At 38.7% G+C, this 27948-nt stretch overlaps 1 protein-coding gene and 1 long non-coding RNA gene across 3 annotated transcripts in view; both read right to left on the reverse strand.

Annotated features, from left to right (window-relative positions):
- The window catches only part of MRTFA (myocardin related transcription factor A), a 100364-nt gene extending 98585 nt beyond the window's left edge, over nucleotides 1–1779 (reverse strand). The window contains exon 1 of one of the 2 annotated variants that reach the window (XM_032594042.1): nucleotides 1487–1779. In XM_032594042.1, the coding sequence (XP_032449933.1) occupies nucleotides 1487–1532 (46 nt within the window). In that variant the 5' untranslated portion in view covers nucleotides 1533–1779. The remainder of the gene's footprint in view (nucleotides 1–1486) is intronic. The other variant, XM_030320729.1, reaches the window with a different exon arrangement.
- Nucleotides 1780–23139: 21360 nt separating this feature from the next.
- LOC116738211 overlaps nucleotides 23140–27948 on the reverse strand; it is a 90900-nt gene continuing 86091 nt past the window's right edge. The window contains exon 4 of the long non-coding RNA XR_004343915.1: nucleotides 23140–23156. This is a non-coding gene — a long non-coding RNA (uncharacterized LOC116738211). The remainder of the gene's footprint in view (nucleotides 23157–27948) is intronic.

Consider the following 27948-nt stretch of genomic DNA (forward strand, 5'->3'; position numbering starts at 1 on the left):
ACAGATGGGTAGCTAGCCCTGCCCAACATATGTCATAGGAAAAACAGCTCTTAGGCAAGGCAAGAAGTAAGTCCCTTTAGGGGAAAGCAAATAATCTTTTAACCTTTACTAAGAAAAGTTACTGGACTGAGATAATCTGTAAGTAACAAAGCGATCAAAGAAGGGTGAGAGAGTTCAAATGCTAACTTATATTCCCTGAGATAAAATGTGCACTTGCCCACATACAACAGAGAACTTTAACACAGAGAAGGGAAACAAAACAAACCCCAAGCCAGTTTAACTGGGAGTGATTTCATCAGAGACAAGTGGGAAACAGTCAGATAAGCATACTATCTTGTTTAGAACACGGAACTCAAGAGATCTGAGGGAGGAAAAGGAAAGGCAACAACCTAAAAAATATAGCATATATGAACAGAAGAACTCAACTAATAAATGGCTCATCGTGGTCTTATTTGTAAAACCAGAAAGAACAGAACGGCAGCAGTATCTTTCCTCTTTGCCCTTCCCTGTCCATAAAGCTTAACCTGATAGCATCTGATCCCGTCTTCAGATGGATATCTGTGTCTTTCAACATACTATCTAAGTGTTCCCCAAGGAGAACAGTAAGACCAATTCTGCCAGAGACAGTATCTGCCAAAACCTAGCTCATTCTAATGAGTGAAAGCCAGTGGATGGGAAGAGGTCCGCAAATGCCACTTGTATGAATCTTTCAAGATATGCTCTGAAACAGGAAAACACTACAGACTACATTTTAGCAGAAGTCTAAAAATAACAAAAGAACATTCCCTATTTTTAGATAACTAACTTAACAAGTTTCAAAACACTAAAAGTAAAGGGGACCATTAAAAACAAACTGGAATTTTAACTGTTTTAAAAGACACTTCTGAATTGAGAAAATTGTTTTTAGAGACAGAATTTCAAAAATCTTACATTCTTTCTGTTGACTCCTTTCTTGCTCAAACTTTCCCATCTCCAAAACTTAGAGTCTCAATATTATTGGTTATAAAAGAACATTTCCAAGAACCAAAAGATGATACTGAAAGGAGGTTATACCACAAATGAGAAAGAACTAAAGAAAAATTTTAAAACATGCTTTCACAAAGAGACATAAGAGTGTGGACAGTAATGTATAAAACAGCAAAAGCAATTTAAATATCCTACATTAAAAGCAGTGCTACAGATAATAATAAAACACTTAATTACAGGAAAGTGTTTTCTTCCCCTCACATAGGTCTCCTCACTGAACGGTTTTAAGTCAGTAAATATCTAAAGCAAAGCTATGTCTGAATAACTGGAGTTTGCAACTAGAAAAAAAAATGACTAATTTTTTTTATAATAAAAACCTGAACATGAAGTACATTCACTGGACGATTTATGTTTAGCCCCATCTATCTTCCTCCCATTTCCATCCAATCCTAGTACAGATATACCCAACCTTATTAAAGAAACCCATGGCAAATAGGATCTGCAGGAGATACAAAATTACCGGACTGCACAGCCATCATTAACATCTCTGGTTCCAGTAGAGTCATGACAGATTCTTCTCAGAAACAGCAACCCACAAATGTAATGAAAAAATTCAAAGTCACAGAAGATGTTGTCCTCAGAGGCAACTGAAGCTTTCATAAATTCAATCTCGTGCCTTATGCTCAAATCAGACTGTGAGAACTCACTCCCCTTCTCAGTACAGTTACCAATTTATCCACCCTTCAGGCAAGTCAAGATGGCACAGAGTTGAATTACTGCCGACAGGAAACCAAAAGGCGCTCAAGTTAAGACATATGAAGTGTGGTTAGAACAGTGAGTGAGCTCCTCCCCTTGCTGTTCGTCTCTGGGGGGAGGGGAGAGACATACAGAAAGAGACCTTCAGAACACAGATCAAATGCTTCCCCCCACCCCCCACCCTTTTCAGGAGGAGAAGGTAAGGTTTGTTCAAAACTTTTAGTATAAGGGACTTGGCTGCTAATGCAGTTTAGAGCAACAGATTAAAACACAATTCAAACAACTCAATCCTTTGAAACAAACAGCCCAATTACTGACCCATTACTTTGGTGGGGATGGGAATTAGGTACATACAAACACATGCATACAGAGGGTTGTGTATGGTGAGTTAGTTTTCTGAAAAAGAGTTCTAAGGGCTTTTCATCTGTGGTATTTATGGATAACAGACTAAGGAAGCTGAATATTTAACTACAGAAGCACAAGTATTTCTCCACCCCCACTCCAATTAAAATATCTGTTTCAAAAAGTCATCTGAATACATTCCGGAGCTGTAATCTGTCTTTCAGATCTGCCAATCCCCTAAACGAGCCCCTTAATTTGTTCCTATGTGAGACATGTGATCTGTCAATAGACAGTTTTACTGATGTTATTTGACTTTTCTAAAATGGGTTGTGATCTTGCTAGACGTACGGAACACATAAGATGACAGTTCAAATATATAAGAATTTCCCTTACACTTCAGTTCTTTTTCCACTAGCACAGAGCAGGCTCTTCTGAACAAGAACGAATACAGGCATTTTACCTTCCACTGCAAAAGACAAAAACAAACTAAAATCCTTTCAAACCAGAGCAATTTCATTTATCCAAACTGAAAGCCTCACTCATTCCCTTCACAGTCCTTTTCACTCACTGACCGTCATTATAAGCACATTAAGATGTCCTTTAGCATATCTGACGGACTTTTAAACAGCTGGAAACTAGAAATCCATGTTTGGTATGTTAGCTAGAATTCCTTCATCTTTCTGGTGAAGCAGCAGCCTGTATCTGGAAAGCCTGCTGCTGCAACTCAGCCCAGCGAATGCCATAACGCTTACAGAGTCAAACCGATGATAAATGAGCACCACTAAGACCTTAGGAGAGAAAACAGTCCCACAAGGACTGAGGGCAATATTCTGTTATTAGAAGAAAGAAAGCAATGCAGACTTGGGGTGGAGGAGATGTTATGGAGGAGAGAAAAACTTCCTTTCTTTCTCACTCCAAGAACATCATGTTTAAAAGAAAAGCCAGCAAAGCTCGATATAGAAGTGTGGGAATGACTCAACAGGCAACCAAGCAGCAGCCAGTGTGGGCTACGTGCTGCTCTGGGAAGACAGAAGCATTCTCACCAGCCCCTTCTGGCAATCAAATTTTCAACTGTCTTGTGAAAAATGGGTAAATTTCAATTCTCAGACTACATGGTAGTCCGGTCAGAGGTTAGCAACTAAAGGAAAAGCATCCTTAAAAGGTTGAATCATTCCTTTGTCCCTACGTGGGCAGTACAATCTGCTGTGTGAGGGTTTTTCAAATGAAACAAGTTCTCACAGTTCTGTACTTACAGGAAAATAAATACAAATTATAAGATTCCTGCAGAGACGATGGCAGGAAGGGCAGAGGGCTGTTTCCCTCCTGCCAAAATGTCTCTTTTTGCTGTAGAAGAGGGCCTGGAGGGTCATAGCTGTCAATACCGCAGCCCTACAGAGATACTGACAGTCATATGGTGGTGGCAGCAGTAACGCATCATAGTGCAAATGATGGTTAACTTTTTCATGGCAATTCTACACCCATTATCTTACCTGCAATTTGGGATCAAAGGAGCTCAAGAAAGGGAAAACAATTTTTAGACAGAAATCTAAAAAAAGCAATCTTTTTAAAAAAGGAAACAAGCAACATAATCTTTCCCTACTGTTAAGATTTTGCATTTACCCTGAAGGGTATCAGCACGGTGACAGACTCACTGTGAAACTGGCTTTAAGACAGGTTTTGCAAAGCTGGAAGTCTGAACCCCTATGACAGCCTCAGTGCCACTATTTTTTTGTGTGTGTGCCAGTCAGCAAAATTTCATGGAGAACTAAAGTAAACTTTGACAAGGTCTTTGTACAACTGAACATGCCTTTGAAGTTAATGGCACCAAGGGAATGAAGTGTAACGATCTTAATTTCCAATTAAATAAAAGCTCTTTTGCTTTTAATCATAACTCTCTAGCTAACCAACACAAAATTAATATGCTACAGTCTCTATTAATCCACACTAAAGGGACTTGATACCTGCAGTATATCAATGTACTGTATTCACAAAAGCTTCCCCACACCCCGCCCAAAGTCTCCACAGAGGCCTCTAATGCTCATAATCAAAGGGAGCTAGACAACTTACCCTACTTGAACTTCCTGCGGGATTTGTCATAGTTTCTACACTCTTCTTAAAACTTCCTATTTCCTTGATTTTCTTAAGATTCCTAAGGAGCTCTCTTCTTTCTCTGCTCCTATCAGGAGCCCTCCCTTCCCTCTTTTATGTGTTCTCCCTGGGCAATCTCATCCTTTCTTAGGGTTAACTACCTCCTACATACTGACCCACACCCAGCTTGACTTTATCTGTAAGCTATCAACAGCGCAGCTCTATCTGCTATCTGAAACTCAGTGTGTCCCCAAACAAGCACCCAATGCCATCCTCAAGATACATTGCTCCCACTTTTCCTATCTTAAGTAACAGTATTCAGGTCCCAAACCATAAACTTAGATACCCCTCCCTCAAGCCCCAGACATCTAAGTCTGACTGTTTCATAATTTATTCCTCAAGTTCTTCCTTTTTGTTCCATCTCTACAGCCAGTGCTTTATTTCAGGTCCTTCATATTTCTTGCCTGAAGTATAGCAACAGCTTTTTTTTCTTTTTCTTTTTTTTAATGATTTTTTTAAAGTTTATTTCTTTATTTTGAGAGAGAGAGTGTGTGTGTGTGCATGCGCGTGCGTACACGAGTGGGGGAAGGGCAGAGAGAGAGGGTGAGAGAGAATCTCAAGTGGGCTCTGCACTGTCAGCACAGAGCCCAAAGCAGGGCTCAATCTCAGGAACAGTAAGATCATGACCTGAGCCAAGATCAAGAATTGGACACTTAACCAACAGAGCCACCCAGGCACCCCACAGCAACAGCTTTAAAAAAAAAAAAACATGAATTTTGGCTCAGGTCATGATTTCCTGGTTGGTCGGTTTGAGCCCCATGTCAGCTCTGTGCCAACAGCTCGGGGCCTCTTAAGATTTTCTGTCTCTCCCTCTCTCTCTGCCCCTCCCCTGCAAGCAAGCACGCCCACATGCGGAGGCTTTCTCTCTCAAAAACATATGAATGAACATTAAAAAAAAATTATGGAAACACTGAAACACAAAGTAGAAAGAACAGCATAATAACCTGCTTATGTGCCCTATCACTTAGCTTCGAAATTTATCAACACGTGGCCGGGCCCCTCCACAACCCCCCCACCGCCACCACCACACACACAGTGTGCCCAGCCCACACTGATCCCTCTATAACAAATTCTAGCCATCATTTCATTGCATCTATATTCTGTACATCTAAAAGAACAATTTTTTTAAACACAATCACAATATTATTACCACCCAAAGTTCTAAAAATCCTTTAATATCAACTATTCAATGTTCAAAATTTCCCAACTGTCCCATAAATTTTTTAGTGTTGATTTATTCAAATCAGAGTCCAATAGGGACAATACATTGCATTTCATTGATGTGTCTCTTAAATCTCTTTTAATCCATAATTCCTCCTTTTTCTTCTCTTGTAGTTTATTTGTTGAAAAAAACCAGGTTGTTTCCCCACATTTTGGACTTTGCTAATTATACCCCCATGGTGCCATTTAACATGCTGCCCTATCCCCTATATTTCTAGTAAGTTAGGAGTTAAATACAGAGGCTTGATCCAATTCAGGTCAAAGTTTTTCATGAAAATACATAGGTGGTACTGTCTACTTTAGCAATAGTTTCCAAACTGCGTTCCTTCTCTCCAGCCTTGCCTTCATTAAAAACCATCCTTCTTACCAAATAATTCTTATTCAGCCTTCAAATCTCAGTTTAACTGCTGCCTTCTGATGATCCTGGCAGTCTCCCCACCCTCCTCACACCCTCCAAGGATATGCTAAATATCCCTCATTTATGCTCCCCCAGAACCTGTGCCCACCTCTATTAATGCTCTTTACCACATGGCTTCATGTCTCTACGTTAACAGATGGAGCACAGTGTCTGATATGTGACAGCAGTCATAAATGTATGCCAAATAGAATGAAAAGCCCTATTTAGCGCAGAAAATTCTAACAGTATGGGAAAAGTTCATAACAACAAAAGAATCCCTACCTACTCAGAAAAGGCAGGTATAGTCTGTTAAAGTTTTCATTAAAGCACATGTTTAAGGTGCTATTATTTGGAAAACTGAGGAAGACTAAAATAAAATTATCCATAGCATCCAAGTATAGAATGAACATAAATAAGGACAACCACAATAATGTCCTCAGGGGGGCGCCTGGGTGGCGCAGTCGGTTAAGCGTCCGACTTCAGCCAGGTCACGATCTCGCGGTCCGTGAGTTTGAGCCCCGCGTCGGGCTCTGGGCTGATGGCTCAGAGCCTGGAGCCTGTTTCCGATTCTGTGTCTCCCTCTCTCTCTGCCCCTCCCCCGTTCATGCTCTGTCTCTCTCTGTCCCAAAAATAAATAAACGCTGAAAAAAAAATTTTTTTTAAAAAAATAATGTCCTCAGGGATATTAAGAGCTAATGGCAATGAAAATGCCCAAATTGTAGGGAATGAGTGGGAGAAACCAGAAAAACAGAGTGCCTAGATCACTACAAAATAAGCAATTCTTTAACCATCGAAAGCTGTCAACTTCACCAACAACTGACATCCATTTCTACGATGGAATGTAGTACAGACAGGTACTGTACACAAAGTAACAGACGCCTTTTTATGATCTGTGTGAGATTTCAGAACACTAAAATGTAATCATGTTCCATTTCTGATTTAGGTTCTCACAAGTGCATACAGTTTACTGAGGTTCATCTCTACCAAAATCTAATCATCATAATGAAAAAATTTACAGGTCCCAACCAGTTAAGTCTCTCCCCCAGATACCTGGTGTTGGGCAAAGTGAAAACACCCAAAGATAACATAACCCAGCACTCAGGCAAGTCACTACAGGTCCTGGGCAGCCTCTACTTCCTGTGACCAAAATCTACTACTGATGAAAAACCCAGTCAAGACCTGCAAACCTAGGAGGATCACACAGTACCATACGTATGCTCTTCCTTGGCTTCAGGATACATGAAGACAGTATTTTCAGGTAACTTTTCAAAGTACAGGAAATGTTAAGGGCTATGATAGCTATAAATATAAACAGCCAGGTCATTCATACTGTATGTCTGAAATACTGTCATCACGCACAATGTCAAGTGCCAGTGGGGGCACAAAGACAAGGCTGAACCAGACTGACACTGCCTCTACCCTCAAGTACCTTATAAAGAAGTAGGACAGGGGCGCCTGAGTGGCTCATCGGCTGAGTATATAATTCTTGATTTCAGCTCAGGTCATGATCCCAGAGTTGTGGGATTGAGCCCTATGTTGGGCTCCATGCAGAGCATGAAGCCTGCTTAAGATTCTCTCTCCCTGCCTGTGCCCCTCTCCCCCTCATTCACCCTCTTTAAGAAGAAGAAGAAGAAGAAAAAGAAGAAGAAGAAGAAGAAGAAGAAGAAGAAGAAGAAGAAGAAGAAGATCTCTAACCAACAATTTAAAATAGAAAAATGAAAAAATAAAGTACTAAATAAGAATACAAACAAGGAGCTAAATAAACATGGAAGAGGCAGCAATTAGCTCTGGTTACAAGAGACGTGGATTGTCTCTCAGAGGAAAGATGATGTGAGCTGGGACCAGAGTTTATCGATTTCTTTTCAGATTCCCAACTCCACAGACTTATATACCCATGACTCATAAAATAACAAAGCCAAAAGAAACCCAGTCTTGACCTGATCCAGCCCCTTATCCAGAGTATATACTGAGTGAGAGACATGTAAGAAACTCTTCTACAAACTCTGACGAGCAGTTGGTTCCCAGTCTGTTACAAGAGTACTTTGGGAAGAACCTTAAAAATAATGTTTTAATGGACAAGGAAATGAACTGAATGGTCAAAAAATAATGAAACATCCACTGGCTACAAACGTTTGGGGAAAGGTTCTTTCCTCACTAGGAACCAAAGAAATACAAATTGAAAGGAAAACATTTTTTTTTTAATATATGAAATTTATTGTCAAATTGGTTTCCATACAACACCCAGTGCTCATCCCAAAAGGTGCCCTCCTCGATACCCATCACCCACCCTCCCCTCCCTCCCACCCCCCATCAACCCTCAGTTTGTTCTCAGTTTTTAACAGTCTCTTATGCTTTGGCTCTCTCCCACTCTAACCTCTTTTTTTTTTTTTTTTTTTTGAAAGGAAAACATTTCATTTATCACATTAGAAAAGTCTTTTACAAATGAGGTTATCAACGTAAGTGAGCCAGGCACTCATGCAGGGTTGACAGAAGTATAAATCGGCAGACCACTTGGAATGGAATGGATCAAAGTATGTCTCAAGAATCTCAATTCTCAACAAGGCCTACAAAGGTGGGCAAAGGTGTGCTCTGGCCCCTATCTGTCTACTTATTTCACATCACTTTCTTCTCTCTCCAGTGACATTACTGGTATTCTTTTAGTTCTTTTGTGCCAACTTTTCCCCAACAATCCTTGCCTGTGCCCTGTCCTCTTTCCCACTCGCAGCCTTAACACATGCTATTCCCTCTTTCCTTTGTTTGACCAACCACCACTTGTGTTTTGGCTGTCAGCTTAAATATCTCTTCCTCAAAGATGCCTTTCCCAGTCAATCCCCCTTCCCCCACCTAAATTGAAACCATTTCTTTCTTTTTTTTTTTAATTTTAATGTTTATTTATTTTTTGAGAGAGACAGAGACAGAGCAGGAGCAGGGGAGGGGCACAGAGAAAGGGAGACAGAATCCAAAACAGGCTCCAGGCTCTGAGCTGTCAGCACAGAGCCTGACACGGGGCTCGAACTCACAAACCGTGAGATCATGACCTGAGCCGAAGTCGGATGCCCAACCGACTGAGCCACCCAGGCGCCCCTGGAACCATTTCTATGAGATTTGCTATTGTGTTATCTTTTGCTTCCCACCACCAAAGCACTTACCAATTTTGTAACTATGAATTGGTGTGTGTAACTCTAATCTTTCTTTCACTAAAATAAATTCCATGACAATGTGAACTTTACCTGTCTTGTTCCTTAATGTCTCTCCAATACTTAACACACAGACGGTGCTCAACAGATAGTGAATAAATTTTTCAACATTGAAATAGTGAAATTATTTAAGACAATATTTCCACTTCTAAGGAAATAATCCAAAATTCAGAAAAAAGTCATCTGAATACTAGCATATGTATGAAAAACAGAAAACGATTCATATGTCCAACCTGGGCAGGGGCACCTGGATGGTTCAGTCGGTTTAGCGTCCGACTTCGGCTCAGGTCATTATCTCATGGTTCATAAGTTCGAGCCCCACATCAGGCTCTCTGCTGTCGCGCAGAGCCCACTTCAGATCCTGTCTCCCTCTCCCTCTCCCCCTCCCCTTCTGTTGAAAATAAACAAACATTAAAACAACAACAACAACAAATATCCAACCAGGGCAAAAATTAAATAAATGATGCACAGAATGGAATGTTATACACCCATTAAAAAGGCTAATTATAAAAATATTTCAATGACATGAAAACCTTTAAGCTATAACGCTAAATGAAAAAAGCACAGTATTAGCTCAGTTACTTTTAAAATGTACATTTGGAAGAAGACGAAATAAATAAGCCACATGCTAAGAGGAATTTACAATGGGAGATGACATCCACTCATTTTTGTTTGTTTCACTATTTTAAGAGGGAGATTCTATCTGGGATCCGTTTGTTCTCCAGGAGCCTAGCACAACATCTGATGAATACAGGAAAATGAGATATTGATTATTTCTAACTGCTGAGGTGAAGTAGGTTGAGAAATTCTCTAAATCACATTTTAAAAAGAATCACTTAATGAACTGACATACTTAAGATCTGGACACTTTCACATTAGCTGGGAGACCTAATCTAGAAAATCCTTGACAACCACGCTTCTTGAGGAACATAAGTAACTTTGTTATATCTCTTTCTTTCCTTTTCCCAAGGAAATATTGTAATTTAGATCAGAAACTGCCCACTCAAAATTTTTACTTCTCCCAGCAGTTAATTAGCACCTCCTGTGTAACACTGGAGACTGGAAGGGTACAGCGCGTCCCCTTACAGAAAAAAGAATACAGGATCTGCCCTTTCTTCCACAGGCTACACACTTGTGGAGAACAAATGAGCACTTCCTAAGCTTTCCACAAAGGAGGAGAAAAGTCTATGAAAGAGAACCTAGTACACCCTTTTCACTGCCATTCTTTCCTACTTGCTTCTCTTTACATCCCACCCAGCATGGCAGATAACAAATACAGACTTGGTTATTCCTTTAAAAAATTTTTGGGAATCACTAACAGTGGGAAAATTAAAAAAAAAAAAAAAAGGTAACACAATAGCATTAAAATATATGAAATCTCTAAAAACTAAATCTAACAAAAGATGTGTATGACCACCACAAAGAAAATTGTAAAACCTCATCAGGAGACCCTGCAGAAAATCTAAGTAAATGTAAAAATATACCATGTTCATAGTATAATACTATGAAGATATTAATTCTCCCCAAACTGGTTTATAGATTTCATGCAATCAATCCTAATCAAGATCCCACAGTGATCTTATAATTCATATAGAAATGCAAAGGACAAAGAATAAGCCAAGAAAAACGCTGTTAGAAAAAGAATAAGGTGGGAGGACTTATTTCTCTCACATAACAGAGCTTATTACAGTTATCATAGCTAAGACTAGGAGGTCCTGGTGCAGGCATTGTGTGTGTGAGTGATATTTCAAGTCTTTATTTATTTGGTTGATTCCTTAATGCCCTCTTTATTTGATTGATTATTTATTTATTTATTGCCCATTTCTTCAATGGATTATTTGTTTTTTTTGGGTATTGAGTTTGATAAGTTCTTTATAGATTTGGGATACTAACCCTTTATCTGGTATGTCGTTTGCAAATATCTTCTCCCATTCTGTCGGTTGCCTTTTAGTTTTGTGGATTGTTTCCTTCACTGTGCAGAAGTTTTTGTTTTGATGAGGTCCCAATAGTTCATTTTTGCTTTTGTCTCCCTTGCCTCCAAAGATGTGGTGAGTAAGAAGTTGCTGTGGCTGAGGTCAAAGAAGTTTTGCCTGCTTTCTCCTTGAGGATTTTGATGGCTTCCTGTCTCACCCATTTTGAGTTTCTTTTTGTGTATGGTGTAAGAAAGTGGTCCAGGTTCATTCTTCTGCATGTTGCTGTCCAGTTTTCCCAGCACCACTTGCTGAAAAGACTGTCTTTATTCCATTGGATATTCTTTCCTGCTTTGTCAAAGATTATCTGGCCATACGTTTGTGGGTCCATTTCTGGGTTCTCTATTCTGTTCCATTGATCTGAGTGTCTGTTTTTGTGCCAGTGCCATACTGTCTTGATGATTACAGCTTTGTAATACAGCTTGAAGTCTGGGATTGTGATGCTTCCTACTTTGGTTTTCTTTTTCAAGATTGCTTTGGCTATTCGGGGTCTTTTCTGGTTCCATACAAATTTTAGGATTATTTGTTCTAGCTCTGTGAAGAATGCTGGTGTTATTTTGATAGGGATTGCACTGAATATGTAGATTGCTTTGGGTAGTATTGACATTTTAACATTTGTTCTTCCTACCCAGGAGCATGGAATCTTTTTCCATTTTTTGTGTGTCTTCTTCAATTTCTCTCATAAGCTTTCTATAGTTTTCAGTGTATAGGTTTTTCACCTCTTTGGTTAGATTTATCCCTAGGTATTTTATGGGTTTTGGTGCAACTGTAAATGGGATCGATTCCTTGATTTCTCTTTCTGTTGCTTCATTATTGGGGTATAGGAATGCAACCGGTTTCTGTGCATTGATTTTATACCCTGCAACTTTGCTGAATTCACGAATCAGTTCTAGCAGTTTCTTGGTGGAATCTTCTGGGTTTTCCATATAGAGTATCATGTCATCTGCAAAGAGTGAAAGTTTGACCTCCTCCTGGCTGATATGGATGCCTTTAGATTTTTTTTTTTTTAAATTATGGAGTACTTTTCCACAGGTGCATCCACAACACAGCAATGAAAATGGTTGAACTAAAGCTATATACATACATGAATACCACACATGTTGAACGAAAGAAGAATACAGAATTCCATTCATATAAACTTTAACTAAACTATATTGTTTGGAACTATACAGGTGATAAAACAAACGATTTTCAAGAAGTCAGAACAGCAGTTACTCCTAAAAAGAAAAGATGAGGTTGTGTTCAGAGAGGAACCTATAGGAGGCTTCCCTGGGGCTCACAATGAGCTACTGTTGAGTAGTGTTTACACAACTCTTTGGTTTATGGTTATCCTATGATTTATGTACTTTTCTCTATATATGTTTTCTATATATATCTCCCACCAAAAAAGAAAAAAATACTTGAATGGTAAAATATATATCACCAATCTAATTTTAAGGGGCTTGATTAGTATAAGAAGCTTTTTCAGCTTGGAAGACATAATTTCAAAAGTTCTATCCCATTATTCTTGAAGTATATTCACATCTGTTGGACGATGCTTCAGAAATGAAGGTTCCTATAAGATATATGCATTTTTGTGTGTGAATGATAGTTCAAGTCTATATTTATTTGATCCTTAGTGAGTTGGAGAAAGGCAGTCTCTCAATAATGAGAATTAAGATCTCCTTCAAAAATGCAAAAATTCAAGTCATACAAATTTCTCATCAGCTTTACACCAAGCAAGGATTTGTTGGCCAGAACACTAGATGTGCGGGACAGCTGTCTAGGGGATGCCCTACAAAAGGGGGCAAGACAGGACAGAGGAAAGGTAAATCTCACCATTTTCAAAAAGGTTTTCTGGTATTCAACCTCTAACCATGTCCCAAAGAAATTATCCCCCATAAACAGATCACTATCCCCAAATTTAGTCTGTAGCACTTAAAATGGGGAGGAGGAAAAAAAAAAGAAGTTTCATATTTATTATGAATGGGGCATTCCAGGATGGAATGGGGCAAAAAACTAGTAACTGTGGTACAACTTACTCCTCTTTACACCTTTCAATGTCTGTCTCAGTGTCTCATTCACTATTGGCACTTTACAAATATCTGCTGAATACTAATTTCCATGGTGGTCATGGCAGTGAACAGCAGTAGAATTAGAGGAACGTAGAAATAACTGTTCTGGAATAAAATTTTAAAAGTCAAGGACACAATAAAAGGTCAAGAATATAATCTACCAAATACAAGCTTTCTCTTAGAAACCTTTATGAACTTGTCATCATTAATTTACCTAACTTTTGTCTGCAGTGCCTTCTGAGTAATGCGTTCCAGGTAATTATTATTCACCGTGTCTTAAATCTATGACTCCCAAACTTCAAAAGTCGTATCTCAGGATATGAGCAAGTCCCCAATTTACAAATGGATTATATTCTGAAAGTTCATTTGTAATCTGATCATGTAGAACATGGAATGCACTTCCACCAGAAGACTTGAAACACGAATTCTGGCAAAATTCTCACACCTGCCCACAAAATCTATAAGATAACTGAAATGTAGTATATTCACAATGAAAAAAAAGAGGCAAAAGGTATCTTAGCTCCCATCCTAGAGGTTCCTGAAAATAAGTTTTATGCAGTCTCAGCCAGTTCCGAAACTCATAAGACCAATACTATCAGGGGCACCTGGCTGGCTCAATCAGTGGAGCATGTGACTCTTGATCTGGGTCCTGAGTTCATGCCCCATGCTCGGTGTGGAGATTACTTAAAAATGAAATCATAAATAAATAAATAAATAAATAAATAAATAAATAAATAAATAAATGAATGAATGAATAAATAAATAAAATAGTATCAGATTAGTGTTAAGAAGAGGTAGATACATAAGGACAGCCAAAGAGCAACATGCCATTAAAGGAAGAAGCAAATTGAAACTTAAATTTCCTTTTGGATAGGTTCATTTAACATATGCCAGAGCTCCTTTAGCTAGAGCCAATGGGGTTAATCATTAGAGAGGTACTCCCAAGGCTTCTCCATGACCAGACTGGACAAGATCAATTTTATCTAAGTACTTAGCCTAGAAGATGACACAAGGGTAATATTAAAAAATATACCTTGAAACTTCTCTACCAACTTTTTCCAATTAGGCTAATAAGGGCTGGGTTAAGGAAAGGCACTTCTTCTCATTATATGGCTCCAACTTCCTCTGTTTAGGAAATAGAGGTATCAAGGCCTTCATTGCCTACTGCCCTGCAAGGGCCCTTACTAAATCACTGAATTTCTATATAAGATATGCTTCAAACGAAATAGATCTGAGAAGGAAATTTCTCACTCTTCCAACACACAGTACACCATCCATGAAAAAGCACCGCCTAACTCTACACTTTATTCTGCTCTAGAAGTCCACATTTTCCAATTTTATAATCTTCTCCATTTCTGCTCTTACCTTTACCTTCCTATAAACATCCATGCAAAGAACACCTGGCATAAAATATAATAATGGTTTTCTCACCGGTATATCCAGTCTCTTTCTCCTCTTGACAGGAAGCACCATTAAGGTGTACAAGTAGAAGGCCCTGCAACTAAACACTGACAATATTGCCCCTGTCCAAACATTTGACTGGTGGCTGCTGGATGGAATAAAAAAGAAACTTGATCAGTATTTCCTATTTTCTCCCTATAGTAACAGAATCTGATTTTGATAATTAGTGATTTTTGCTAAGCTATTACTATTTCTGGTCACTGGCATACATTCTACCATATTATAAGGTATTTTGTAGTCCTCAAACTTTTTTATTTGAGAGAGAGCGAGCAAGGACATGAGCAGGGGAGAGGGGTAGAAGGGGAGGGAGAGGGATATAGAGAGGGAGGGGAGGAGAGAGAGATGGGGGGGGAGAGAGAAGGAGGGGTGGGAGGGAGAGGGAGAGGGAGAATCTTAACCAGGTTCCACGCTCGGCAGAGAGTCTGACACGGGGGTTGATCCCACAACCCTGGCACCATGACCTGAGCCAAAACCAAGAGTCGACACTCAACCGACTGAACCACCCAGGCACCCCAGTTCTCAAACTCCTTATGGAGTATTTCTTTTTAGGCCCCTTTTCTCCCCTTCAGCATTGTTCTAATGTCAGTTTTCCCCCATTATTTCCTTTCTAATATTGAACACAATTTCATTTTTTTGTTTCTTTTCTCTTGCCAAAATGATAATTATGTTGTATACAACATTATGTTTGTCAGTTTCACGTATCCATGTTCCCTTCTAAGCATGATCACAATTAATCAATTTGGGACCCCCAGCAGTTAGGAAACCATTCTACTGAACAGGTTGGCTCAGAAAAATCTCAAACTAAAGGAGATAAGTGATCCAGATCAGAAGTTTTCAACTTGTGCTCTTTCAAGAGTTGCCTGAGGGCAGGAAGGATGCCAAGTAAGTGGGGGTCTGGTTTCTCCATTCAGGTTTCATTCAACCAGAGCAGCTGTTTTACACACTGGGATTATAGTGTGTCTCAAATTTATAGAGATCTTTAACTTTAAAACAAATAGTAAACTTGTGGTCTAAATGTTCTAACACTAATTAAGAGAATAAACAATTATTCCACAATATATTTCACCTCTACAGGGAAGGACTCAGAAAGCCTTTCTTCCAAATAATCTAAACCCTAAATTAAATGAGGTTTTCGGCCCCCCCCCCCCCCGTCTGTCCAGCAACAGAATCAACAATCACTTTGTTTTTCTGAATCGCTTAAATCTAAGAGGTCAATGTTTCAGTGGATTCATAGTTCCACGGTCATCAGGTCATCACTGATTCCCTGGCTCTTACTTTCAACAAACATTCGCCCAACACCTACCACATTCTACCACTCAAAGTGTGGTCCTCCAGACCAACAGTACTAGCATCGCCTGGATGCTGGTGAGAAGTGCAGAATCTCAGGCCTCTTGGGGATCTACATCGGAATCTGCATTTAACAGGCACTCTAGTTGATTCATTAGCAAACTAAAGTTTTTGGCTAGGCACTAAGGATACCGGGATAAGTAAAACAAACACAATCCCTCCTTCCACAAAGCTTCTCATCCAGCTGAATGTCACAAATAAGTAAATCGTTACACACAGGGTACTTTGAAGAACGCTGAAAGAACAAACCCCTAGCCCAAACTGGCAGTCTGAGGAAAAAGTCCTGAAGGGAAACGGTACCTTCCTGATTCTTGACTACATGGAAACGTCAGACGGAGAAAGGTCATTCAGGGAAAAGAAAAAACAAAACAACAACAACAAAAACACAAAGTGAAACTGAGATATGAAAGTGTGTCTTTTATGGGAAATCCCAAATCTCTGGCGTGCATGGGAAGAGATGAGGGGAGGAGCAGAAGCTGGCTCTGAGGGACCCGGTTTACCATCCTGAGGAGAATAAGCTTCATCCTGGAGGAAATGGAAACCACTAAGTGATTTCGACCAGAAGAGCAGGAACCTCATTTACCATTTAGAAAAATCACCCAGCAGCCACTGGGACAAGATTAGAAACAAGGCGAGACCAGTTAAAAGGCCGACATTGCAGTAACCCAAGAAAGACACTACTGAGAGTCTGCTCTAAGTGGCAGCTGTAAAGGTGGCTAGAAAGAATGAATTCAGTAGATATGAACACTGAAGAATCTATAAAAAGTGGTGACTGATGGCTGGGAAGAAAGATGAAAGAAGCAGGTAGAAAGGAGATGGAATTAAACACTTACTTCCAAAATTAGGCATGTTATCATCTTTTGGGGGAACAGTTTGGAAACAGTGACTTAAAAAAAGTAAAAAACTTCACACCCAAACATGTTACACTTTTACAGCAAGAAAGAAAAGGTTCTTTATATCTATATCTTGTCATCTACTTCTGGGAGTTTGTCCTACAGTTACTTACACCAAGATTTATATACCAAAGATGTTTACTGCGGTATTATTTGTAACAGAAAAAATAAAAAAACAATTAAGGGTCTCATAATAGGAGACTGGCTAACTGTTGTATACACACGATTTAATACGCAATCCAAGGAAACAGAGGAAAAAATGTTTTCTAAGACTGCTGAATGATACAGGAAAATCTCATGAAATAAAATTACATGAAAACAGGTTACATAGAGTACATGTATATAAAAATAAATAAATGAACACAAAAACTGACAAAAATGTATAAACTGCTGCCACTGGCTATAACTGAACTGTGTAACTATGAAGGAATTTTTACGTTCTTTTCCTACATTTTATCTGATTATAAAACAAAACTCTTGAGGCCTCTGGGTGGCTCAGTTTGTTGAGCGTCTGGCTCCTGGTTTCAGCGTAGGTTGTGATCTTGCAGTTTGTAAGTTCCAGCCCCGTGTTGGGCTCTGTGCTGACACAGTGCTGAGCCTGCTTGGGATTCTTTCTCCCTCTCTGCTCCTTCCTCACTCATACTCTCTCTCCCTATCTCCCTCAAAATAAATAAATAAACATTAAAAAAAAAATTTTTTAATTAAAAAAAAAAAACTTGAAGTTTTCATTTAGTTTGAAGAAAACAAAATAATCCCTTATCTGAACGTCTGGGTAGAGGGTGGTGCCAATTCCTACAACACAGAATTCAGCAGGAATTGCAGGTAGGATGAGGACTTTCACACCAAACATACTGAGTCTGTGACACATCCTACAGAGGTGTCCGAGAGCCAAGCATATGAGTCTGGAGATACAATACAGGAATCAATCAACAACATATGAAGGTGGTTAAAGGCAGAAAGTTCTGGGAGAAATCACTCAAGGTAAAATATAGAGTAAGAAGAAGCTCTACAGCGAAACACTGGGGAGAAACAAAATTTAAGACGTGGGTACAGAAAGTTGGCAAAAGGTCTGAGCAGAAAAGAAAGTGGCTGTAAAAGCAGACTTTAAAAAGCCATGAGTAATTTCAGTGATGTCCCTGGAGGAAAAGTTACAGGTGGGAGGGAGTGGCCAATCATGTCAAATGCTGCAATGAGGACAAATAAGATGAAGAGTGCCTGTTTGATCCACGAGAACACTAATGACTTTGGCAATGGCAGTTACTGAAGAGAGAGATAAGGACAGAAGCCAGAATACAGTGAAGTCTCTGGAATGTGGGAAAGTAGAGAGAGTGCTAATAAACTGCTCTTTTAGGAGCTTGGGAAGGCCAGAAAGTTGTTGTTCAAAATGGAAACAAAATTCAGTTGATTTATATGCCAAAAAGTTGAGAGAGAAGGCTGAAGATGCACCAACATCTCTGCCCCAATAGCAACAGCTGCTTTGGACCCCCTGAGACCAGCCCAGCTGTCAGCGCCAATTTCCTCCACTTCCTGCCCAAGATATTAGAAGTTAGCTGTTGGCTGTCTGTCATCGCCTTCACCGCCATTCCTCCTATCCCAGAGGAGTCATGGTCCTTACTACTGCGCAGGGCAGAGCCAACACCTTTAAATCCCATCCTCTCACATCTCAACAGGAACCCTGCTCCATCTGTTATCCTTTCTCTTTTTCCATCTCCAGCTTTTCCCTCCGGATTCTTTCCCCTTAGCATATAAATAAGCTGAAGTCTCTCCCATCATGGGGGAGAAAAAGAGAAATTAGAAATGGAAAAAAAAAACATCAAAAAAATGCTTGAGTGTCCCTTATTTCCCAAAATAAAAATTGCATGGGGCACCTGGGTGGTTCAGCGGTTGGGCATCCTACTTCAGCTCAGGTGATAATCTCACGGTTCGTGAGTTCGAACCCCGCATAGGGCTCTGTGCTGACAGCTCAGAGCCTGGAGCCCACTTTGGATTCTGTGTCTCCCTCTCTGTCTCTCTCTCTCTCTCTCTCAAAAATAAACAAATTTAAAAAAAAAAAAAAAAAAAAAAAACAACCCTGCTTGAGTTTCCATTACATTTCCCACTATGGATGTAAAAACAGAGTTCTTCCCTCTAGTGGAACAAACCATCTATCTATTGATTCAAATACTTTGCCCACTGGCCTCATGAAACATACCATCTAAGTGGGCAACGAGGGGGTAAGAATATAGACAATAAACATATATACACACATATACCAACACACACACATCATAATAATAAGTGCTTGAAAGAAAAACAAAGCAGGATAGGGAGTACTGGGAGGTGATATTTTAGATAAGATAGGTAGGGAAGGCTTCCCTGAGGAGATGACATTTGTGCAGGAACTTCAGTAAAGGCACAGCAAGTACCAAGGCCCCAGGACAGGCGCATACTTGATGTGTTCAAGAAACAGCAAGAAAGTCAGTGTGGCTAAAGCAGCACAGAGTGAGCAAGGGGACAGAGGTAAGAAATAATCAGGTCAGAAAGGATACCTGGCCCACATCATAAAAACAATGATTTCATCGTAAGCCTCACAGGAAGACACTGAAGGGTTGTGACAGAAGCGTAATGGGTCTGATTTCAGGTTCCAGACGCTCACTCATGTTGCTGACTGGAGAATTCCAATTACAATACAGCGATGAAGTGTAACGATAAAGGGCAATTGGGCAAATCAAGAAAAGGATACCTAACACTGACTAAGAGTTAGGACAGGCGTCTCAAAAGGAGTGATGCCTGAACAGAATACTGAAGAACAAGTGAGAGTTGCTAAGAAGAGTGGAGGCAGAGTGGTACCCAAAAAGAGGGCATATATGTAGAAGAGCCAGGGGAGTTTTTAAAAGGTTGGATATTTCAGGGCGCCTGGGTGGCTCAGGTGGTTGAGTGGCTGACTTCGGCTCAGGGCATGATCTCGCAGTCCGTGAGTTCGAGCCCCTCGTCAGGCTCTGTGCTGACAGCTCGGAGCCTGGAGCCTGCTTTGGATTCTGTGTCTCCCTCTCTCTCTCTGCTCCTCCCCTGCTTGTGCTCTTTCTGTGTCTCTCAAAAATAAGTAAATGTTTAAAAAAAAATTAAAAAAAATTTTTAAAGGTTGGATATTTCTATTCTCCAGCATCCAACAGTCAGAAAATATTTTATAAAAATATACCACTGATAACATCTACCTCCCCCCACCCCCGCCCGCCAAGAAAATACCTGGGAATACACTTAATAAATTATCCACATGACCCTTATGGAGAAAATTATAACTCTGTAGAAAGACATCAAAGAACACCTGTTTAACTGAAGAGATAAAACTAACTAATGGACAGGAATACCCAATATGCAACATGTATATTCTCCCCATTAACCTATAAATGACACATTTTGAATCAAAATCCAACAAGTACACCAAAAAGACATGTGCAAGAATTTCATATCAGCATGATTCACAATAGCCCCAAACTAAAACAACACAAATACCTACCAAAAGTAAAATAGACAAATGCCAGTATATTCATAAAATGGACTAATTATATAGCAATGAAAACAGACTACACCCATACATAATTCAACACAAATGAATTTCAAAACAAGCCCACAACAGAATACATACAGCATGACTCCATTTACATAAAGTTTAGAAACCAACAAAACTAACTTATGATGTTAGAAGTCAAGATGGTAGTTTCCTTTGGGCAAAAAGAGGGAGTACTAGTTGGGAAGAAGCACATGGGGTGGTTAGGGGGTGCTGGAATATTTCTTCACAAAGCAGTAATTACACACAGGTATATTCATTCTGTGATAACTCAACCAGGACACTTACAATTTGTATGTTATTCTATATTATTGTTATGTTTCAATAAAATGAAAGAATGCTGGTGTCTGCAATTTACTTTGAAATGCATCAAAAAAATAAGATGGATTGATGAATAGAGGGATGGATAGACATATTATAAAGCAAGTATAACAAAATGTTAATGGGAGAATTTAAGAGGTAGACATAAAAGTATTCACTGTAAAACTCCACTTTATCATGTGTCTGAAATTTTTCATAATAAAATGTTCAAGAAAAAAAAATCCCAATGAGTTTCTTTTTTCTTTAAAGTAGGCTTCACGCCCAGCACAAAGCCCCATGTGGGGCCCAAATTCACGACTGAGATCAAGACCTGAGGTGAGCTAAGAGTTGGAACACTTAACAGACTGAGCCGTCCAGCTGCCTCCCATTGAGGTGTTGTTGTTTTTTTTTTTTTGCATAACTTCATAAGCTGATTCTAAAACTATGAAAAATTAAAATGGGCAAGAACAGTCAAGACAACTCTGAAGACAAAAAAGGCAAGGAGAGACTGTCCTAACAGATAATAAGACTTTTTTTTTCATTTTTTAATGTTTATTTATTATTTTTGAGAAAGAGAGACAGAGCATGAGCAGGGGAGGGCAGAGAGACAGGGAGACATGGAATCTGAAGCAGGCTCCAGGCTGCTGTCAGCACAGAACCTGATGTGGGACTTGAACTCACAAACCGCGAGATCATGACCTGAGCTGAAGTTGGACGCCTAACCGACTGAACCACCCAGGTGCCCTCTAACAAGACTAATTATTAAGCAACAATAACTAAGATGATGTACTATGACAAAGAGATGAATAGAGACCAGTGAAACAGAACAGAGGGCATAAAAATTAACTTCTGCACACTGAGAAATAGGCTGGCGCTAAAGATCAGTAGGGAAAAGCAGGACTACTTTATAAATGTTGATTCACAGATCAGATGAGATGAACTTATAGAATACCTTTAATAACTCACAGGAAAATAAATATTGAACAATAAACACAAGTTGCAGAAGAGTATATACAATAGAGTTCTCTCTCTCCAATTAATATACATGTTATATAAAAAATGAGATTGGCTCAGAGCCTGGAGCCTGTTTCCGATTCTGTGTCTCCCTCTCTCTCTGCCCCTCCCCGTTCATGCTCTGTCTCTCTCTGTCCCAAAAATAAATAAACGTTGAAAAAAAAAAAAATTTAAAAAAAAAAAAATGAGAAAAACTGTTCTACATTGTTCAGGAATATATTCATATTCAGCTCAGGTCATGATCTACTGTGAATCATGCTGTTAAAAAAATACAGAAATACTTGGCAATAAAATATCAAAATCAGGGCAGTAATTACCTTGGGGATGGATGGAGATCCATGGAGAAGAGTACATGAGCCAGATGGCATGTGAGTACATAAATATTTGCTATCTTACTATTTATACCTTTTCTGAAATCTTGAATTTTTATAATTACAACAAAGAAGAAATTATACAAATTATAATTTTATAATTATAATTTTATTTGAGAGAGAGAGAGGAAGAGAACACACATGTGTGCACGCAATAGGGGAAGGGGCAGAGAGAGAGAGGGAGAAGAGAATCCCAAGCAGGCTCCTCATGGTCAGTGTAGAGCCCGACATGGGGCTCAAACCCATGAACCGTGAGATCATGACCTGAGCCAAAATCAAGAGTCAGATGCTCAACTGACAGAGCCACTCAGACACCCCTATAATTTTTTTTAATTAACAAAAGTTTGAAGCAAGAGTGCAAGGTTTGTAAATCGTGTTAAAATACTTAATAGTTGGAGCAAAGACTAGGAATAAGGGAATGATAAGAGAAGAAGCTAACAAAACAGAAAGAGACCAGATCCTGCAAGCCTTGTAAAACATACTTTTGTTTTTATCCTATAGGGCAGTCACTGAAAAGTATTAAGCTAGGGAGATCTAAAAGATTACTCTGACAAGGTATAGGAATACGTTTCCTAATGACAGAGGCTTTTTTATCATTTAATCCCTAATCTTAGCATAGTTTTATGACATAGTGATATTCAATAAATATTTGCTAAATTAATGAATTTATGGAAGAGGTTGGGAGGGAGAAGCAGAGAAGTAGAAAGACAAATTAGAAAGCAGTTTTAATAACCCAGGCAGGAAATGTTGGGTTTATAATGATTACCTAAACTTACCATTTCTCTATTTTACAGAAAATAGTAAGATTATAAGAAACTTTCAAGAGACATGAAGTAGAGTAATGATCTTTAACATAAACGTGAAGACCCTGGTTCAAATTAGGCAATGTAATAATTCCATATATACTCACCATTCTTCCGCTCACTAAGTGGAGGCAAATTGGGATTCCTGCCAGGGTGAAGGCCTAGGGTCAGCTCGGGCTGCAAGGAGAGCTCCTGCAGTTCATTGGCAACAGCTTCGCTCTGGGGGCTGGGGGCCGCAGACAGGGATACCAGCACCGGTTCATCATCATTTTCGCCAGCCCCTCCTCCGTCCAGCCCATTCACAGCAATGACGGAAGGGGGCAGGCACACTACACTGGAGAAATCCACTTTGGCTTTCGTGATGGCAACCTGGAAATGGAAGTGGAGACAAAAAGTTTATATGTCACTGTGGAGAGACAGACTATTCTACTGAATACCACTCTAAATTATATTATTGGCAAGCTACCATTAATCTTAATATTTTTTGTAAAGTAAGCCAGCATCATGTTTTAATTTTTACTTTCTATAGCTTATTATTTTTTATAATTTGCATCCTGTTAGTTAGTTAGCACATGGTGCAGCAATGATTTCAGGAGTAGATTCCTTAAGCCCCTTCCCCGTTTAGCCCATCTCCCCTCCCACAACCCCTCTAGCAACCCTCTGTTTATTCTCTATATTTAAGACTCTCTTATGTTTTGTCCCCCTCCCGATTTTTACATTATTTTTGCTTCCCTTCCCTTATGTGCATCTGTTTTGTACCTTAAAGTCCTCATATGAGTGAAGTCATATGATATTTGTCTTTCTCTAATTTCGCTTAGCATAATACGCTCTAATTCCATCCACATAGTTGCAAATGGCAAGATTTCATTCTTTTTGATGGCCCAGTAATACTCCATTGTATATATACACCACATCCTCCTTATCTATTCATTCATCGATGGACATTTGGGCTCTTTCCATACTTTGGCTATTGTTGATAGTGCTGCTATAAACATTGGGGTGCATGTGTCCCTTCGAAACAGCCCACTTTAGACCTAAAGACACCTTCAGATTGAAAGTAAGGGTATGGAGAACCATCTATCATGCTAATGGTCACCAAAAGAAAGCCAGAGTAGCTGTACTTGTATCAAACAATCTAGACTTTAAAATAAAGACTGCAACAAGAGATGAAAAAGGGCATTATATCATAATCAAGGGATCTATCCACCAAGAGGATCTAACAATTGTAAACATTTATGCTCCAAATATGGAAGGAAGCACCCAGATATATAAATCAATTAATCACAAACAGAAAGAAACTCATTGATAATAATACCGCAATAGTAGGGGACTTCAACACCCCACTTACAACAATGGACAGATCATCTAATCAGAAAATCAACAAGGAAACAATGGCTTTGAATGACACACTGGACCAGATGGACTTAACAGATATACTCAGAACATTTCATCCTAAAGCAGCAGAATACACATTCCTCTCCAGTGAACATGGAACATTCTCCAGAAAAGATCACATACTGGGACACAAATCAGACCTCATTAAGTACAAAAAGATCAAGATCGTACCATGCATATTTTCAGACCACAACACTATGAAATTCAAAATCAACCACAAGAAAAAATGTGGAAAGGTAACAAATACTTGGAGACTAAAGAACATCCTACTAAAGAATGAATGGACTAACCAAGAAGTTAAAGAGGAAATTAAAAAGTACATGGAAGCCAATGAAAATGATAACGCCACAGCCCAAAACCTCTGGGATGCAGCAAAGGTGGTCATAAGAGGGAAGTATATAGCAATCCAGAGCCTTCCTAAAGAAGGAAGAAAGGTCACAGATACACAACCTAACCTTACACCTTAAAAGCTGGAAAAAGAATGGCAAATAAAAGCCAAACCAGCAGAAGACAGGAAATAATAAAGGTTAGAGCAGAAATCAATGCTATCAAAACCAAAAAAAAAAAAAAAAAAAACAGTAGAACAGATCCATGAAACCAGAAGCTGGTTCTTTGAAAGAATTAACAAAATTGATAAAGCCCTAGCCAGCATCATTTGTAATTTTATATTTAGTATGCTCACACAATACACGTAATTTCAAGTCTGATACTGTCCTCAACTACATCACTCAGGAGGACAACATAAAATTAAAATAAAAGCAGCACACATGATGTGTAATGGGATAAAAGGAAATAGTGGCGAAGGAGAAATAGTTATGGAAGAAATGTTACCCTCCAACTCCCAAGGAGAAGTACCTTGAGAACTAACACTTTCATGAATATCCAAAAGGTATTAAAAGTATTATACTGTACCAACATAATCTGGGGGTAGAACATTTTTTTAAGAAAATAATTCCCAGGGCACCTGGCTAGCTCAGCTGGTAGAGCCTGCAACTATTGACTTTGGGGTCATGAGTTCAAGCCCCACGTTGAGCACAGAGTTTACTGTAAAAAAAAAATTCCTAAGCCATTAGATTCCATAAAAAAACATAAACATAGAGATGTATGTTTGATGGATATTTACCCGAATATTTTAACGTACATATTTATTTAATCATAATACCCAGAAATGGGATATTAAAATAAACACCTGGCAAAATAAGAACAAGATCTTTAAAATGACAAAGAAAACATTATAACAAGAAAATATTTTTCATAGCATGGATTAATGGTTAGGTGAATTAGGAATATACTCATTCACTGAATCCTACTATGTAGTTATTGAGAATAATTTTTATAAAGAGTTTAATGTGTGGAAAATGCTTATCTAAGCATCTTTAAGAAAGATACAAAAATGTATTTTCATTTATAAAATACTATACCAAAACACAAAATGGGTTTTATTTGATCAGACTCTGAACATTTTTTCTTTTTACTTTCTTTGGTTTCCCAATTTTCTCTAAAACTATATATGTTGCTTGTATAATGAAAAAGCTACAGTTCTTAATCTAGAAGAAGGACCTAGGAATCCCTGCAAACTTTAGTGAGCACTTTAATTTGGAGATAAGGAAATCAACAACAAAATACTGAAAAACTATGAAATGAAGAAAGGCATTGAAAACTAAAAAATAAAAGACCATCACATTCTATCTTCATGTAAGGCTATAGTGTGACTAAACATGGTCATAGTTCTGATTGATACACTTCATAAAATGTAAAATGGATTGGAAAGATCCAGATAAGAGCAATTAAGATGGGGGTTGAAATTAAGAAGAATGAAGATACTACGAAAGACCCTCTACTCCAAAAAGGCTGGAAGAAGTCTTAACTGAGGCAAGTTCAAAGAAAAAAGTTAGGAACTCAATACTAGGAGCTTAATATTCTAAGAGGTAGTATGGGCAAACAATGGAGAAGGATTTGGGGGGAGGGTTGAATAATTTTAGGAATTACAAAACAACAATGTCTAAGAAAATCCAGAATCTAACCTTCAAAAGAAATTTTTCCCATCTTGCCTATGACTTAACCATTTAAGCTGTGTTTTGTCTCTGTGTACTAGGGAAAAAATTGTTACACATGATTAAATCCATCTGGCTCAGTACTCCATGAACTCTGAAAGAGCATGTTTGCTTTCCTTAACAGCAGCCTTTTCATACTAAAAAGATTCAATTTTATGAATCAAGGATCCTTTGAGATCTAAACTCCTTAGGACAGCAGTCCTTGATACCCTCCCCCACCCTGATACATATGCACACACGCACATACACACTCATGTGCACATGGATGATGACACACTGAGATGTGTGTTTTTAAAATAACAAAAACTCGTAAATGAGTCCTAAAGGAAAGGAGGAGGAGGGCAGTATTATAACTTCAGCCTAAGACCTAGGAAAAGTAGCTTCACATACAGCAACATGCTTTATATAAGCAATTGTTAATATACAATAAAATATTATTCAGCCATAAGAAAAGAAGGAAATCCTGCCATTTGTGACAGCATGAATGAACCTCAAGGGCATTACACTAAGTGAAATAAGTCAGAGAGAGGAAGACAAATACTGTATGATCTTGCTGAGATTTATGGTTATGAGGCAGAGGGTGGGAGGTGGGGAACTGGATGAAGGTAGTCAAAAGGTACAAACTTCCAGTTAAAGATAAATAAGTACTGGGGATGTAATACATAACACGAGGACTACAGTTAACACTGCTGTATGGCATATTTGAAAGTCGTTAAGAGAGTAAATCCTAAAAGTTCTCATCACAGTGAAAAAACCACATTTTTCTTTGTTATATCTGTAAGAGATGATGGATGTTTAAACTAAATGGTGGTCATCATTTCACAGTATATGTGAGTCAAGTCATGCTGTACACCTTAAACTTCTATAGTGCTGCACGTCAATTATATCTCAATAAAACAGGGGAAAGAAAGTTGTGAAATCATTCCTGATTAAGAGTTCACACCTTATACTAGAAAACTATGAAATTTGGCTGAGATGGTAATAACTGTATTCAGTAGACAGACCCTGTGAAATAGTATTTGCATCTTAATTGGCACTCAATAAATACTTACTGGGGGAACCTGGCTGGCTCAGTCATCAGAGCGTGCGACTCTTGACCTTGGGGTCATGAGTCCAAGCCCCACACTGGGGGTAGAGTTTACTTAAAAAAAAATAATAATAAAGTAATTAAAAAAATACATACATACTTGTCTGAACAAAGACAGAAGCAAATGAAAGATACCTAAAGATAATCTGGGGACCAAGACAGGCAGGTCTTGAGAAAATCTGAATGGTACAAGGAAGAATGCGCAAAAGATACAGAACATTAAAAATAATGTGTACGAGGTCAAGGGCAGGAATGAGCAAACCTTATTGTACTTTAGTACTCCTGTTAAACTATTAGGCTAGAATCATATAAAAAGTTCTTCACCAAACAGCAAAGCCCCACGATTTCAGACTAACTCATATCGTGACACTATAATTTAAGACTAAGCAAAAATTTTCTGCTACTTAGGTGCTTTGGGGCGGGGGGGGGGGTGGGTGATAACAGCAATATAAATGGTGTGCCAGCAATTTACAGTTTACCAGATTAAGAGAAAAACTAAAATACTGCCTCATACGTATTAATTCTTTACATGAGTACATAAGAGACTAACACACTGAATATATTATGTAAATGAAAATTTTTCATTTCAATGAGTTTATCTGTTCATTAAAATAGTCTGGCAATA

Source organism: Lynx canadensis, chromosome B4 (assembly GCF_007474595.2).
Source record: "Lynx canadensis isolate LIC74 chromosome B4, mLynCan4.pri.v2, whole genome shotgun sequence".
Taxonomy (NCBI): Eukaryota; Metazoa; Chordata; class Mammalia; order Carnivora; family Felidae; genus Lynx; species Lynx canadensis.